Source organism: Pongo pygmaeus, chromosome 1, assembly GCF_028885625.2.
Source record: "Pongo pygmaeus isolate AG05252 chromosome 1, NHGRI_mPonPyg2-v2.0_pri, whole genome shotgun sequence".
NCBI lineage: Eukaryota > Metazoa > Chordata > Mammalia > Primates > Hominidae > Pongo > Pongo pygmaeus.
In genome coordinates this window covers 112,625,392-112,642,902 of record NC_072373.2, presented here as the reverse complement: position 1 = coordinate 112,642,902, position 17,511 = coordinate 112,625,392, and the positions used below count along the sequence as shown (strand labels likewise).

Here is a 17,511-nt window from a genome sequence, read left to right as displayed (position 1 = left end):
TCAATTTTTTCATCTGGAATATTGCTCATGGTGGCCCTAACTTCCCTGGGTTGGAGGACTCGGAGAGAGAACGTGTGTGATGGCCTCGGTCTGGTGTTTGGCACATTGTCAGTGCTCAGTAGGGAAATGGTTGCTAAGGTGGGGCTTCTGAGTAATGTGTTTACATTAAGCAGGACAAGGAAGAAAGGTAATGTTGGTCGAGTATTGGGATGTGTGGCCAACACATACAGCTTTGGACTAATCATGTCTCTTTTTTTTTTTTTTTAAAGACAGAGTCTTGCTCTGTCAACCAGGCTGGAGTACAGTGGCACAATCTCAGCTCACTGCAACCGCTGCCTCCCAGGTTCAGGTGATTCTCATGTCTCAGCCTCCTGAGTAGCTGGGATTACAGGTGTGTAATCCCAGCTAATTTTTGTATTTTTAGTAGAGACGGGCTTTTGCCATGTTGGCCAGGCTGGTCTCGAACTCCTAGCCTCAAGTGGTCCGCCTGCCTCAGCTATCAGAGTACCGGGATTACAGGCGTGAGCCACCTCACCTGGCCAAATCGTGTCTTATTTTCATGTGAAACCAGCTAGAAAAATGAGTGTGCAGTTCTGAAGAAAGGCCTGACTGAGGTCAGAATTTTGAGAACTTGCTGTTAACATTCTTTGTACTAGATGGATGAGACTGAGAGGGGTTTATTATTTTAAAATAGAATAAAAAAGTATGTTACATGTATTTCTCTTAGCCTAAATTCAGAGCACCATTACTAGGAGGTAATAGTACTTACTGGAGCTTTAAAAATGTTGTCTTAGGGCCAGGCGTGGTGGTTCACACCTGTAATCCCAGTATTTTGGGAGGCCAAGGTGGGCGGATCACTTGAGGTCAGGAGTTCAAGACCAGCCTGGCCAACATGGTGAAACTCTCTCTACTAAAAATACAAAAAATAGCCGGGCGTGGTGGCGTGTGCCTGTAATCCCAGCTACTCAGGAGGCAGGAGAATCACTTTGAGCCTGGGAAGCGGAGGTTGCAGTGAGCCAAGATCACATCATTACACTCCAACCTGGATGACAGAGCAAGACTCAGTCTCAAAAAAAAAAAAAGTTGTCTTAGGACAAATGAAAGTAAAAGGCAGTTCTCAACACACAACAAATTAAAAAACAATAACAACAGAAAACCAGGTACTCTGACAGGTAGCATGGACTGGGAATTTAAACAGAAATAGATAAGTCTATATATGGATGATGGCTTCCTTAGTGAACATTAAGGATGTTCAGCCAGAACCCCTGGAGAGTGACCTATGGGAGTACAGCCTTTCCCTCACATAGTCTGGGTTTTCTTTTTAATAACTTAAATATTTTACATCCTCTAATTAATACTATTATGTTTGGCTTAATGTAGTCAGGAGACAGGTGCAACAGAGTAATAGAAGGGAGGTGTAAACTGAGGCGAAGATGCCCATTTTTCATCCCTTGCAGTGTAGCTGCATTTATGTGCAGATCTCTAACTGAAACACCAGATGGCACCACTGACCAGCATTTGACTGGCCGTTCGGCCATGGCCCTCTGTGTACATGCAGTAAAGGAAACTGATAATCTCAGTAGAACCAGGGGGAAGAAATCTTGCCTTGACATGAACGATGTGGTACACCCTGGTATACAAATTTTGGGCATTGTCACTGAGCTCCTGAGTTCATATTTTCCTTTCTCTCTGTTTATCACAGAACTTTCACTCTCAAGGATACAGGGTCAAAATAAATGGAAATATTTCTTTGCTTAGACGTGGGTATAACAAGTTTTAGTTCTTTAAATAATTGGTTGTGGTATCATTCTGAGCAAACTGTCGCAAGGACAGAAAACCAAACACCGCATGTTTTCACTCATAGGTGGGAATTGAACTATGAGAACACTTGGACACAGGGCACAGAACATCACACACTGGGGCCTGTCGTGGGGTTGGGGGAGTGGGGAGGGATAGCATTAGGAGATATGCCTAATGTAAATGACGAGTTAATGGGTGCAACACACCAACATGGCACATGTATACATATGTAACAAACCTTCACGTTGTGCACATGTACCCTAGAACTTAGAGTATAATAAAAAAAAAAAAAAAGAAAAATATTCACCTCCAAAAAAAAATTAATTGGTTGTGGTGAGATGTTCAAAATATCTTACTTTTAATAACCTTTGAAACTTCACATGTCTAGAAAACTCCTCGTGTTGTTGCCTATTGCGTGAAATTGACCTGCGGATTATCTAGCCCTAGTATAGTGAGCAGGCTGATGATAGAGAGGCAACCAGGCATGCGCCAGACCCAGCCAGAACCTCAGGCTCCACCAGCTGTGAAGGACCACTGAATAAAGCCATACTTATGAGGTGGTGTACAGTACCATGCACTGCACTGTGCAATGGGAGCAATCCCTGTATATAAAGGATAGTAACCCTTTGTAATATGTGTGGCAGTTACGTTTTCCCAGTTTGCTTTTTGTCTTATAATTTTGCCTATAGTATTTTCATCATATGGAAGTGTAAACTTTTAAAAATTACTAAATTCTTTATTTCTCAGCTTCAGAGTTTTATCCCAGGCTTAGAAAAGCCTTCTTCACTTTAGGACTACAAGAATATTCATATCTGTTTTTTTTCTAGAACATTTACAATTTTGTTTTTTACTTTTACATTTTTTTTCCATCTTGAAAGTTCATGTAAAAGAATGAGGTAGAAATTCGGCTTTATGTTTTTCCAGAGCTGGACCAGTAAAGATGTGAACTCATAATCCCTAAGGAGCCTTTGACACAACTGGAATAAGAGTTAGATGTACTGAGATTGGGGTGCAGTCTCCTCTGCACAATAGAGTGCTAAATTGAAGACGTTCAGATGCGAGATAGTTCTGTGACTCTAAGACATACAGTTCAGGGCTAGGAAGGTTACAGAGAAAGTGGAGGAGTTGAGACTTGAAGTTGTCCTTGAATGACCTTGACAATTTTGATGGAGGAAAGGACAAGGAAGTGTTGAGGCAGAACAGCTTCAGCAGAAGTGTGGATGTAGGAATAAGCAGAGTGATCAGCCAGTGTGAGCTTGGCATTGCTGTTGTCTATTAAGACCTTGGTATGTATCAGGCTTTGCTCTGATTGTATTTTGTCTTCATCATGACCATATCAGGTATGGACTATGTCATTTTGCCATTTTACAGAACAGGAAACTGCCACAGGGGGCAGTCAATTAAGGCGTCTGATGTTTCAGAACTAACTAGGTGGTAGGGCTGGGATTCGAATCAAGGGAGAATAGTTCTGGAGCCTGAGAGAACCGTAGCCTTGCTAGAGTGAATGCACTTGGCAATGTGATGTTGAGTTGGACAGTTACCTTTAGGAAGATGGGAGGATTTGTGTTTTGGTGAAGAAGTCAGGATTGAAGAGGTCTGGCTTCCTCTAGCTGGTTCCTTCATCATTATTGCCCCTGTCCTGGAAAACAATTAATAAACATACTGCAGAAATTAATGCTTTTCTTTATAGTGGAATTGATATTTGCTTTCTCTGCGAAAATATATTTCCGCTGCATTCTATGTTGATTTACAATATAATAAAACATAACAACAACATAAAAACAAACTTTTTATCCTAAAATCAGAAAAGCTCATCCAGATTGATTTTAATTAAAAATGTAAGGGAAAGCATTTTTAGCACTGTGCCTAGCACATAGCAGATGTTCAGTGTGTTTCCTTCCTTCTTTCTCCAAATCTTGCCCTTCTCCTGAAAGTCTACATGGCATGAGTTTTAAAGTAGACACTACAGTCATGAGTCACTTAACAATGGGGACATATTCTGAGAAATGCGTCATTAGGAGATTTCATTTTTGTGCGAACGTCACTGTGTGAACTTACACAAACCTACTTGGTATAGCCTAATACATACCTAGGTTACAGACCTGTACAGTGTATTACTATACTGAATACTGCAGACATTTGTAACACAGCGCTAAGTATTTGTATATCTAAACAAAGAAAATATACAGTAAAAATACAGTATTATCTCATGGGACCACAGTTGTACGTGCCATCCACTGTTGACTGAAACATCATCATGTAGCACGTGACTGTACTTATGAAATATTCTTTCAGTAAAGATTTCAAGTACTTGATATGCTTTAAACAACAGCAGGGGTTTGTTCTTGATTTATTTCTGTAAGTAGTAGCACCCACTGATGGCAGCTGGTACTTTGAATTTTATGCATTCAAAGCATTTCAGAAATTGTATTACATATGTTTAATATAATATCCTATTGCAATGAGAAAAATTAAAGAAACCAGTAAGGTTTTAAAAATTGTGAACTTGGATGGGAAAATTGTGTTTGTACAAGACGGAGGGGCTGGACTTATTTTCTTTTTAGCTTAACTTTTATGGACTACTTATCCATTTGGGCTTGTTCATCTTTGTTTATGTGTCCTGGTGAAGTAGTAGCATCAAGGGACCAGGACCTGCTCAGGACCCCTGAATTAGGATGCAGACTGTTGTGATTCATGTTGTACATCATGGGACTAATTTAGGAAGTTAGAAAAAGAACAATAAATTAAACTGAAGGAAAGCAGAAGGAAGGAATTAACGTTGGTAAAAATTGTATTTAATGAGTTAGAAAGCAGCATATAGATAACTAATAAAGAAAATCAGAGGCTAACCTGGTCAAGAAGAACAGCACAAATACATAACATGAGAAATAAGGAGCTGCACCACAGATGTATTGAAATGTACATGAAATGACATATGCACAGTTTCACTCCTTGTGCCGCTGCTTTTAATAGTAAAGAATAAGAGACAGCTGAACCACCCACCAAGAGGGTTCTGTTAAAAATAATGCAACACCCCATACAGTGGAAAACCGCAACTGGAAAAAAAATAATAAAAACAAGGATCTTCCTTATATATATGTTATTATAGAAAAATTTTCAAGGTATTAGGTAAAAAAAGAAAGGCAAGGTATTTAGCAGTATGTATGTTATGCTACCCATTTGTGTAGAGGAGGAAGAAAGAATGTATATTGACTTGAATATGCATTTAAAAATCTCTGGAAAGGTAAACAAAAAACTAATGAGCAGTTACATGTTGGGAGAGAAGTGAACTGGGCAGATAGGGTATGAGGGGGCTTCTCACTGTGTTTTTAATACTTACTGATTGAATACTTTACCTATTTCAACAAACAAAATATATATTTTTAAAGCTCTTATTTAATCAATTAAAAGTTTTTGAGGAGTTATTTTAGGTAATTACATAAATCAGTTCTATTTTATGCAGCAATACTTAATTATGTACAACAGGCAAGTCATAGTTGGGAATAAAGAGATCATATATGGTTTTTGCCCTCTAGTAGCTGAAAATATACCTGGACAGTCAGCTATATTTTATAGCTGGACAGTCAGCTTTATTAGGTTGGTGTAAATGTAATTGTGTTTTTTGCCATTAAAAGTAATGGCACAGAGGCAGTTCATGGATTAAACAGGGAAGGGAATGTGGGGAAACCTTGCCAAGCAGGTACGACTTAAGATGGGCCTTGAGGGAGCAGTAGGACTTCCGTAGCTGGAGATGGGGGAGATGGTAGACAGATCGGGATGATGAGGATATCCTTTGGATGGAGAGTAGTACCCATGCAAAGTCTAGTAGACTGGAGGGTGCATGGCTTAGTTCGGCAGTGGAACAGCTTAGACACCTCTGGATAGCTGGAGTATGGGCTGTGTTTGTGTGTGCAGGAACTTTCTTGCACTGGGATGTTAAATCTGTATTCAGCCTTCTTTTTTTGGTGGAAGAGTGTAAATATATACAGAAGTAAGATAGGGTACTGTAGCACGAGCTTCAACAATTGCCAGCTCATGGCTACTCTTGTTCTATATGTAGCCTATCCACTTCACCCCATAACTCCTGCCCTATTTTGAAAGAAATCCCAGATAACATTATTTCATCTGTCAATATTTTAGTATGTAGCTTTAAAAGATACAGACTTTTTTTTTTTTTTTTGAGACAGAGTCTCACTCTGTTGCCAGGCTGGAGTGCCGTGGCACAATCTCGGCTCACTGCAACCTACCCCTCCCGGGTTCAAGCGATTCTCCTGCCTCAGCCTCCTGAGTAGCTGGGGCTACAGGCATGTGCCACCACGCCGGGCTAATTTTTGTATTTTTAGTAGAGATGGGATTTCACCATGTTGGCCAGGATGGTCTCGATCTCTTGATCTCGTGATCCGCCCACCTCGGCTTCCCAAAGTGCTGGGATTACAGGCGTGAGCCACCGCACCCGGCCAAGATATGATCTATTTTTTAAAAAAATATTTTTATGTTTTAGAGAAGGGAGTCTTGCTGTGTTGCCCAGGTTTGAGTGCAGTGGCTATTCACAGGCACAATCTTAGCACATTGCAGCCTCTGGCCTCAAATGATCCTCCTGTCTCAGGCTCCTGAGTAGAGGGGATTACAGGTGTGTGCCACTGCATCCAGCTGGACTCTTTTAATATACCAGTTGGTGTACATATTTTCAGTGGACTCATAAATGTCATAGTTTTTTTTTTTTAGTAGTTTTAATTTGTTTAAATCAGGATCCAAATAAGGTTCACAAATTGGAATTGATTAATATGTCTTTTAAGTCTCTGAAGTTTTCCCTTCATCTTTTTTTCTCCCTTGTAACTTATTTGTTGAAGGGATCAGGTTGTTTGTCCTATAGCGTTTCCCACTGCCAAGATTTTGAAGGTTATATTCTCAACGGTCTAGTTTTACACATTCTTCTATTGTTTCTATTTCCTATAAATTGGTAATTGGATCTAGAGGTTAGTATTTTGTTTGTTTTGGCTTCGTTGTTTTGGGGGTTTTTTTTTTGGGCAACATTGCTTTATAGCTAGTGTTGTGGCCCCCCTTCAGGGACACACAGTGTCTGGCTGTCTCTCATTTCTCTGATTTTAGTAGCCATTGCTGATCAATGTTTCTATTTCAGTCATTCATTACAGACTAAAAAGAATAAACCTGTGTGCGTTCTCTGGCTACCATGCCATATTTGTTCTTTGACTTCCTAGCCCTTATAAATGTTCTGTGCAGTAAATAATTTTTAAATGTGTATATAAAAGTAATTGGTTTCAAATGACCTCCCAAAGCCAGGTTCAAATAGTTGCAAGATGTTTTCTTGGATTAAAAATAAGCTTATCTCTTGTTCTAATGGATTTTCATAGCCTTGATTATTTGTGTTTTATACTTCATTAGATTGTTCTTCCGATGCATTAGAAGTAAGGCAGAGGGGAAACGCTGGTGTGGAAGTATTCCATGGCAGGTAGGAATTATTCATCTGTTTTCAAACCTGCTGTGTTAAGACTTTTCATATGCAGCATCACCTGAAAATACCTTGAAGTTCACGTAAACGAGTTGGTCTTCATCAGACTGTCTGCGAAAGATAGTTTTCTTTAAGCAAGGTAGGCCCTGTTGGGACTTTAATTCAAAGGATCATTTGGTTGTAATCAAGATTAATTATTTGCATCCTATTTCACTTAGTAAATATTTTTTGAGGTCTTAAATGCAGTCAGTATTCTTTTACTTAAGGAAAAAAATAGATTTCCTTGACTAACTCTTGTATCTTTTTATAGAGGAATTTCTACTTGATACTGGTATAAGCTAAGTATAAGTATAAGCTCCTAGAATGTTAGAACTAGGAGGAGCGTCTCCTAATAGGAGAAGCCCTACAGATATTCAGTACATGAGGAACTAGAAGTAGGGAGGTGATAAGACTTGTTTTGGCAGAGGTGTGGCTTGAACTTATGATTCTAGATTACCACAGTAGAATCTTCCTAAAGCCAAAATCAAAGCAAGTGTTTTAAGACAATGTTTAGGTTTGGGGAAAAGTTCATCTTAAGAGAATAGTTTTTTTCCTGAAAAATATACACTGTGGCCATAGTGATTATAAAAGCACTTTGGTTTGTCACTACTTTTCCTTGAGGCCTGGAAAAGAGTGATCATGGACAGAGAAGGAACCAAGCTTCGAAAATATCGTGAAGAAATGAGTCCTTTGTGGGTTTGGCATGTCGTCTTTTCTAGACGTGGAAATGGTACCAAGAATGTTCAGGAAATATTGGACTGTTTTTACTGTGTTTCCATTTCTTCTGCAGAATAATCCTAAGTGAATTAACGCAGGAACAGAAAACCAAATATCATATGTTCTCACTTATGAGCAGGAACTAAACATTGAGCTAAACATAGGAACAATAGATACTGTGAACTACTGGAGAGGGGAGGAGGGCATGGGTTAAGAAACTATCTATTGGGCACTATGCTTACTGCCTGAGGGCAATATACTCATATAACAAAGCTGCATATGTACCCCCGTATATAAAATAAAAGTTGAGATGAAAAGGAAAGGCATTCTAGATACAAAGTTTGCATTAATATTTTATATGAAGATTAATTATTTTGTCTTTAGGATCCTGATTCCAAAGAACATTCTGTACCCAATAAGTCTCAGCATGCATCTGTGACATTTCATCATTCTTCCAACTGGCTGAGAAATCCATTCAAGGTACTTGACAAGAATCAAGAACCAGCTCTCTGGAAACAGCTCATCAAAGGTGAAGGTGAGGAAAAGACGGCTGATAAGAAGCAAAGAGAAAAGGGAGATCAGCTTTTTGATCAAAAGAAGGAACAGAAGCCTGAAACGATGGAGAAAGATCTCTCATCTGGCCTGGTACCAAAGAAAAAACAATCTGTAGTTCAAGAGAAGAAGCAAGAAGAGAGAGCAGAGATTCAGTGTGAGGCAGAGACTGGAGGCACACACAAAAGAGACTTTTCTGAAATTAAATCTCAACAGTGCCAAGGTAATGAGCTTACAAGACCATCTGCATCTTCTCAGGAGAAATCAAGTGGTAAGAGTCAAGATGTCCAAAGAGAATCAGAACCTCTGAGAGAAAAGGTTACCCAGCTTTTGCCTCAAAATGTTCACAGTCCCAACTCAATAAGCAAGCCCCAGAAAGGGGGACCCCTCAACAAGGAGTACACGAACTGGGAGGCTAAAGAAACAAAGGCAAAGGATGGCCCTAGCACACAGGCCACCCAGAAAAGCCTGCCTCGGGGGCATTTCCAAGAGCAGCCAGAGACCCACGGTGTGCCTGCTCCTGGAGGACCAGCGGCTCAGGCTGCACCAGCAGCACCAGGGCTTTCCCTGGGTGAGGGCCGTGAAGCTGCCACAAGCAGTGATGACGAGGAGGAAGATGATGTTGTTTTTGTTTCCTCTAAGCCTGGGAGCCCCCTACTCTTTGACTCGACTCTGGACTTAGAGATGAAGGAAAACCTCCAATTCCCTGATCGAAGTGTGCAAAGAAAGGTGTCTCCTGCCTCAGGTGTTTCCAAGAAGGTAGAACCCTCAGACCCAGTAGCCCGGCGTGTCTACCTTACGACACAACTGAAACAAAAGAAGGTAACTATTGACTCGTGTTTTGTTTTTGAGGTCAGAGCATTGCTTGTTATGGGCAGATATGAGATCTCATTGCTACAGAAGGGTTAAATATGTTCATGTGAAGGTTTTATAGGTGCATGTTTAGTTTCTGCCTTTTCCCCTATTTATATTTTCAAGATTGCTAAGCCAGCTGGGTTAAAATTTAAAAAAGGTTCTGGTTTTTGCACACATATTTAAAAGACCATAATTTCAGAGTTTGGGCGTTTCAGGCTATTTTAATCTGAAACTATTCATCTAACAGTGTGAGAGGAGAGATCCATTTGATAGAATCTGTTTTTCAGAGCACACTGGCATCAGTGAACATCCAGGCTCTTCCAGACAAGGGTCAAAAGTTGATCAAACAAATCCAGGAGCTGGAGGAAGTACTCAGTGGTCTTGCCCTTTCCCCAGAGCAAGGTAAAGTGGCTTATGCCTCAGAACTCTGGGTTTGCATGGACTTTACAAGAGACATTCGGGAAGCCCTTTTAATAAAGAATGTGTTGATTCATTCACTTTTCCATTTTATTATCTGCTTCTGAGCCTTCTTTCACATTACACCTATGGTTCATAAAAAACTTCCTCCTGTTTCCTGTGGACTCTACTTTCTTCCCCATTGTTTAAGCAACTGTTAAAATGCTACATTCTCTAGGAATCCTTCATCGGAATGGTGATGATCCCTCTCTCTTGACCTCACCTCCACACATATGATCCCTTCACTTAGTTTGCTGAACTTTAATCTGCTCTTCCCTTGTTTCTGAGCAGGAACTAATGAGAAGGGTAACAGTCAAGTACCACAGCAGAGTCACTTCACCAAAACTACCACTGGCCCTCCCCACCTGGTGCCTCCCCAACCCCTTCCTCATCGTGGTACCCAACCTGTGGGTTCTCTAGAACTAAAGTCTGCCTGCCAGGTGACTGCTGGAGGATCCAGTCAGTGCTATCAAGGTAAGACCCAAGGGCCTGACCCTGCTGTGAATAGCCACCCCTGTGAGTTACGTGCCACCTGGTACAGTAGTCACCTCTTATCCATACTTTCAGTTACCCTTGGTCACCTGTGGTCCAAAAAAAGGTAAGTACAGTACAATAAGATATTTTGAGAGAGAAAGAGACAGAAACCACATTCACATAACTTTTATTACAGTATATTCTTATAATTCTTCTGTTTTATTGTTATTATTGTTAAATGCTTTCTGTTCCTAATGTATTAATTAAAGTTTAAAATAGGTATGTATGTATGGGGAAAAAACAAAACAAAACAAAACATAGTATGTATAGGGTTCAGTACCATCCACAGTTTCAAGCATCCACTGGGGGCCTTGCAACATATGCCCTGTGGATAAGGAGGGACTACTGTAGATGTCTTTGTGCCCACATGAGGGGAGAAGCCATTCTTAAGTCAGAAGTTGCCCGTAGAATAAAGATTGTGCAGCTCAGTAGAGCTTTGCATCATGTTACTTAGCTTTCTGTGAGGGCACAGACTATGTTTACCTTGTTCACCACTGTATGCTGATTAGTCAGCTCAGTGGCTGGCACATAGGAGTCATCCAGTCAGCATTTGTGGATGAAAACTCTAGCTTGCATCATTATGAGGTAGGCAGACCTGCAGATATGCTCTTATTCTTTCGTGTGTGTGTAAGTGTGTGTAAGACCGGGGAGAGACATGAGTCAAGACTGATGACTAATAGATCCACAGAGAGCAATAACACCCTATTAGCTAAGTGTTTCCTTCCTGAACTTTCTAGGCAACTTTTAATTCAGAGGTAACTGCAGAATGAAGATTCCAAGTGGAGCCTGAAATGTGTAATAGGATCAGTTGACAGGAGACTGATCAGGAGATAGGAGCTTGGAGGTTGGGTTGGCTGGCAGTGACCAGAAAAGCAAAAGCCAGTTGTCTCCCAACTGAGATCTGCTAGAGACATGGAAAGATGAGGAGAGTAGTTAACAAAGAGGGTAAGAAATAGATACAGGGCCATTTGTAGCTAAGTTCATTCTAAAGGGATAAAGAAAACATACTTGTGACATCTTTTAGGTAACACCTATTTGAATGCAGGCCATACAAACCAAGATCACGTTCATGCAGTGTGGAAAATCACAAGTGAAGCCATCGGTCAACTGCATCGCTCACTTGAGTCATGTCCTGGTGAAATGGCTGTGGCAGAAGATCCCGCCGGGCTGAAGGTGAGCCAGGGAAGACTCCTGGTGTAGTCCTCTATGACAGTGCTCCAGCAACCCCATGAAACTGCTGGCAGAGAGACTTTCTGAGATACGTTTCCTACAGATAGATGCTTGAATGGCTTCCCTTGCAGAATCCTCTCCTTTTATGCTTAACAGTGCAAACAATAACAACAAAACCCCTTTTTTAAAAAGTCATAAAGTTACTTATTTCTATAGCAGTAAAGGATCCATTTGTTGAGTTGGTAGGTGCCACAAGAGTGTGAAAGAATTGCTGCTTGTAATGAACTAGTTGGGGTGAAAATACATATACAATATATATAAAACAGTTAGCAAAGGCTTTAAGGCAGAAATAAGGGGTGCCTTGTAATATACTATAAAGTACAAAAGGGATTCAGAATAAAGGAAACATCACTCTAGGTCAGTGATTATTTGTTGTCTGCCTACTTTGTGCCTTAAAGGAATTGAAAGCCTTTAGATAGTAGAGAGGAAAGGAATAAAACGGTGCAATTAGAGGGAGTGGTGACTAGTGGGAAGATAAAGAGATTGGTATTCAGAAGTGGTGATCAGGTGTCATCAGTACCTGAGCCAGCAGTAGCAGGTGATGTTACTGGAGTAGGAGCCTGGCGTTGATGAAGGATTAGATCTGAATAGCTCAAGAGATAGTATGGAATCGCTGTAGCATTTAAGCAGGGATGGCTGATGAAGATTAGTTTTTCTAACAGAGTACAAGATAAACTGGAGTACAGAAGGACTAGAAGGGGGACTCTGGTCAAAGGGCTATTGAAATTTATGACCAGTAGTGCAGACTGGGACATTGGCTGCAGAAAGGAGAGGCAAATTTAAGAGATAATGAGGAAATAATGAAAAGCCAACGTAATGGCTGCTGAAAATAGGGTCAGAGGTCTTTGTTAAAAGCGGAGAGCTGGGTGCAGTTGCTCACACCTATAATCCCAGCACTTTCGGAGGCCGAGGCAGGCAGATCACTTGAGGCCAGGAGTTCAAGACTAGCCTGGGCTAGTATTTTCTACTAAAAATACGAAAATTAGCTGGGCATGGTGGCATGCGCATGTAATTCCAGCTACTCGGGAGGCTAAGGCAGGAGAATTGCTTGAACCTGGGAGGCAGAGGCTGCAGTGGGCTGAGATCACGCCACTGTACTCTAGCCTGGGCAACAGAGCGAGGCTGTCTCAAAAAAATAAAAATAAAAAAATAAAAGCTGTAGAGACTGATTTTGACTGATTAAGCAGACAAATCAGGACTCTCACTTGGGGTGTAGGGGGGACTCTTAATAGAAATGCTGAACATTAGATGCAACCCAAAACAAATAGGGGCAGACCAGGACAGTATGGTTACCCTTGAAGAGAGGGTGGTGTTAAGGACTTCAAGGTGAAATGAACGGTCTACATGAGGACAGTTAGAATACTGAGGGAATCATTTGTAGAAAATAGGAGAGTGTAGAGTTCGTGTAGCCGGGCTCAGCATAGCCTCTCATTAGGAATTTATGCTTAGCATTTGGTTATTACCTTTGTCAGGTCCCTTTGCTACTACACCAGAAGCAGGCATTGGCTTGGTTACTATGGCGGGAAAGTCAGAAGCCACAAGGAGGAATTCTGGGTAAGTGTGGTATTATAAGAGTCAGCCTTTATTGAATGCTTAGGCATTGTGCTAAACACGTAGTGTTGTTTCATTTATTCCTCTCAAGAACTCTATGAGGCAGGTACTATTATTCCTCATTTTACAGATGATGAAAGTGAAGCATGGAAGTGTTAAGCAACTTGCTCAAGAGTACACAGTTTAGGATCAGAGATGTTGGTTGCCAGCAGTAGAAGCTGACTCTGGCTGATTAAACAGAGGAGGAGTTTATTTTTTGGTGGCTCCCACAATCTCTAGGAGATACGGAGTGCCAGGCTCGAGGCCAATTTCAGCAGCCATGGCTAGAGCCAACACACAAACAGCAGTCTATTGCCTCCCTCTTTTTTTTTTTTTTGAGATGGAGTTTCGCTCTTGTCACCCAGGCTGGAGTGCTGTGGTGCGATCTCAGCTCACTGCAACCTCCGCTTCCCAAGTTCAAGTGATTCTCCTGCCTCAGCCTCCCCAGTAGCTGGGATTACAGGTACATGCCACCATGCCTGGCAAATTTTTTGTATTTTTAGTAGAGATGGGGTTTCGCCATGTTGGACAGGCTGGTCTCTAACTCCTGACCTCAGGTGCTCCACCTGCCTTGGCCTCCCAAAGTGCTGGGATTACAGGCATGAGCCACTACGCCTGGCCTAAAAGTAGTCTATAAAAAGCATCACAGCTACTTTGCTTCACCAAGTGCTAGAGGCAACCAGTGCCACCCCAAAGTCAGTTGTTTCTATAGCCACTCTTTCCTGCAGGAAGGATTTCATAGGGAGTCTCTTTCTAAAGCTGCTTATACCTGAATTAAAGATGTTTATGAGTACATCTGATATATAGAGCCAGGTCATATTGCCAGTGCCTTAGCTGCAACAGAAACCAGAAAGCAAGTTTTCCACTCTGCTTTGGGGACTTGTCGGGCTAAAATTTTCTAAGGTGTTCAATTTTCAGAAACCATGATAGATGTCCACTATGGCTAGTAAGTGACTGTGTCAGTGGTCCTCAAAACCACCCCCGGGTTCGATGATTTGCTAGTAAGACACAGCATGTGGTCATACTCACAGCTGTGATTTATTACAGTGAAAGGATATAAATCAAAATCAACAAAGGAAAAGTCACAGGGGCAGAATCCAGGGGAAACCAGGTACAAGCTTCCAGTGTCCTCCCAGTGGAGTCACATGGGATATGCTTAATTCTCCCAGCAGGGAGTTGTGACAACAGGCGTCAAAGGTTCCCTAGGAAGCTCATTAGAGATTTAATGCCCAAGGTTTTTATCGGGGGCTGGTTACTTCAGCTGGTTACACAGGTGGCTTCAGCCTGGTATATACCAAGTTTTCCTACTCCTAGAAGGAAAGCAGGTGTTCAACATAAACCATATTGTTTGTACAAAACAATTTAGGCAGAGTGAGCAACTTTTACCTTACATCCGAGTTTCCAGAGGCAACCTTGTAAGCAGGCCTTTCAAAGGATAGCAGGCAGGCCTATGGGCCTGCTATGTTAATTATTTTTCTGGACAGTAGCAGAGCCAGAATTTAAATCAGAGCCCATGCTCTGACATTCTACTTCTGTTATGGCAGAATGATTATTTTGAATGGGTTATAGTAGCCTCAGTGTTGCAGTCTGTTAAACTGAGGATAACCGTACTCTGGAGAGTATAAATAATAAATTAGATAAGCTCAGTGATTGGTACAATGACAGTACCCAAGAAATGTTCATTTATGTCCTCTTTTGATGAATAAGTTAAGGGAATGGAAGGCTATTTTAACTCCAGGAATGTTCTGGTACCGGTAAAGTAAGTAGTAGGATATATCTGCTGGACATTTTTTGCTTTTGGAGGTAACAGATCATCAAACTGTAATAGATATCAGTCAGCACATTGTGCAGGTAACAGCATAACATAGGGACTAGAATAACATTCAGATTGTAAGTTTTAAATTTTACAGGAGTCATAGTAAATGTCTTGGACCTAGGTCTGAAAGTAAAGAGCAAGTGCTAGGGTTCCGCTGAAGAAGGAAGATAAAGGAGCCATTAGGCTAGGCACAGAGTGGTGATGGAGTGGCACTGACAGAGGATAATGGGTAAATGTCTGCCAGTGGTTTCTCCTCTTGAAGTACGGTTGATTCTTTGCCCTAAGCAATTAACTGTCTTAATTTTGCTTTTATTTTCTAGCGGATGATATGGGCTTAGGAAAAACCCTGACAATGATTGCGCTCATCCTGACCCAGAAGAATCAAGAGAAAAAGAAAGAAAAGGAGAAAAGCACAGCTTTGACATGGCTCTCCAAAGATGGTAGACAGAAGTGCCTTAATAGCCTGCCATTCCCTACGTCATTTGAGCCACCCAAGAGGGGAATGTTTTCAGCTAAAAAAGGACACATTTGGTCATATTTAATTACTCTACTGGAAAACCAGTATTAGATTACTCACCTATCATATCATTTCTGATGCTGAGTATGCTAATTATAAGTGATCATTTTTTCCCTATAAATTTGCCTATAAACTAGGCAGAATTTTACGGAAAAAGCTGAGGCTCTAGAACACTTAATTTGAGTATAATAATAATTCTTATTTTTTGAGACAGGGTCTCACTCTGTTGCTCAGGCTGGAGTGCAGTGCATGAACACAGCTTACTGCAGCCTCAACCTCCTGGGCTCAAGTGATCCTCCCACCTTAGCCTCCCAAGTAGCTGGGACCACAAGTTTGCACCACCACACCCAGCTAATTTTTAAATTTTTTTGTAGAGACAGGATCTCACCATGTTGTCTGGCTGGTCTCAAACAACTGGGCTCAAGCAATCATCCTGCCTCAGCCTTCCAAAGTGCTGGGATTATAGGTATAAGCCCCCATGCCTGGCCAATAATTATTGTTTTTGTAAATATTGGGGAAATAACTATCGGGTAGATTCAAATTAATTTTTTTAAAGGAAGATCTGTCACAAATTCACATTTTAGTCACTATAGTGGAAGATATTTTCCATGTTTCTGAAATTCTAGAACTTCCTAGATTATAGACACTTTCTATCTTAACATGTTTTTAAAATGTAGTAACTTTAGCCAGGCACAGTGGTATGCACCTGTAGTCCCAATTGAGGGAGGAGAGGCAGGAGAATCGCTTGAGCCTGGGAGCTTGAGGCCAACCTGGGCAAGAAAGCAAGACACTGTCTCTTAAAAAAAATTAAATAAAAAGTAATAACTTTATAAGTACTTTAAAGATTGAATATGTTATGTATAGACAACACTGCATGTAAGTTGCCATGTATTCAAGTACAGTTCTCAGTTGCTTAGATAGATTAAAAATCTGGGCCGGGCACGGTGGCTCATGCCTGTAATCCCAGCACTTTGGGAGGCTGAGGTGGGCAGATAACGAGGTCAGGAGATCGAGACCATCCTGACTAACGCGGTGAAACCCTGTCTCTACTAAAAATACAAAAAATTAGCCGAGCATGGTGGCAGGCGCCTGTAGTGCCAGCTACTCAGGAGGCTGAGGCAGGAGAATGGCGTGAACCTGGGAGGCGGAGCTTGCAGTGAGCCGAGATCACGCCACTGCACTCCAGCCCGGGCGACAGAGCGAAACTCCGTCTCCAAAAAAAAAAAAAAAAAAAAAAATTCTGTGGCATCTGGTCTCAGGGCCTCTAATAAGCACTGTTGCAGCTGAGTCCTGTATCCCTCTGTGTGCAGTAGCAGCATGTGTGAGTAGCACAGGCACACACACGCAGAGATGAGGGGCCATGGTATAAACAAACCATCACTACTTGGTTCCAAACCAATGTTTGCTTATTTTTTAAAAAAGGTTTCTGTACTTAATTTTAAGGTAGAAGTACATTAAGTTATGCTTTTCAGAAAATATAACAATACTCCATATGCCTCTATAATGAATCAACTCAAGAGGAGTTAGGAAATGATCTAGCTTTCACCTCCAGCCACTCTGTGAAAGCACTTTGCTTTTTCACACTGAGGTCATGTGCCACCCGCTTTCCTCCCCCTATTTAGCCTCTCTTTCTGCCTGTACTTTTAGCGGAGAAAATAAGTAATCAAGTGTTTCAGTTTAAAAGACCATTTCTTCCATTTCCTATTTCACTATAGGCTCTGTATAGAAATAAGAGCAATGGTTAAACATATTAATTGAAGGAGTAAAGTCAGTCAAGAGGAAGAGGTAATGCCTTTAAGTTAAAGGCCAGTCAAACACGATAACTCACGCCTGTAATTTCACTGTGGGAGGCTAAGGCAGGAGGATCACTTGAGTCTAGGAGTTCGAGACAGCCTGGGTAACACAGCAAGACCGTGTCTCCATATATTTAAAAAA

General features: G+C 41.2%; 1 protein-coding gene across 3 annotated transcripts in view; it reads left to right on the top strand.

The window, feature by feature from the left end:
• The window catches only part of TTF2 (transcription termination factor 2), a 41,957-nt gene that overhangs the window by 5,899 nt on the left and 18,547 nt on the right, over nt 1-17,511 (top strand). For 2 of the 3 annotated variants that reach the window (XR_010123688.1, XM_063651499.1), the window contains exons 4-10: nt 7,204-7,270; nt 8,411-9,400; nt 9,721-9,835; nt 10,181-10,363; nt 11,448-11,596; nt 13,126-13,207; nt 15,380-15,499. Coding sequence is in view for 2 of the 3 variants with exons in the window: in XM_063651499.1 (XP_063507569.1) it covers nt 7,204-7,270; nt 8,411-9,400; nt 9,721-9,835; nt 10,181-10,363; nt 11,448-11,596; nt 13,126-13,207; nt 15,380-15,499 (1,706 nt within the window). In the remaining variant the exon portion in view is untranslated. The remainder of the gene's footprint in view (nt 1-7,203; nt 7,271-8,410; nt 9,401-9,720; nt 9,836-10,180; nt 10,364-11,447; nt 11,597-13,125; nt 13,208-15,379; nt 15,500-17,511) is intronic. The other variant, XM_063651505.1, reaches the window with a different exon arrangement.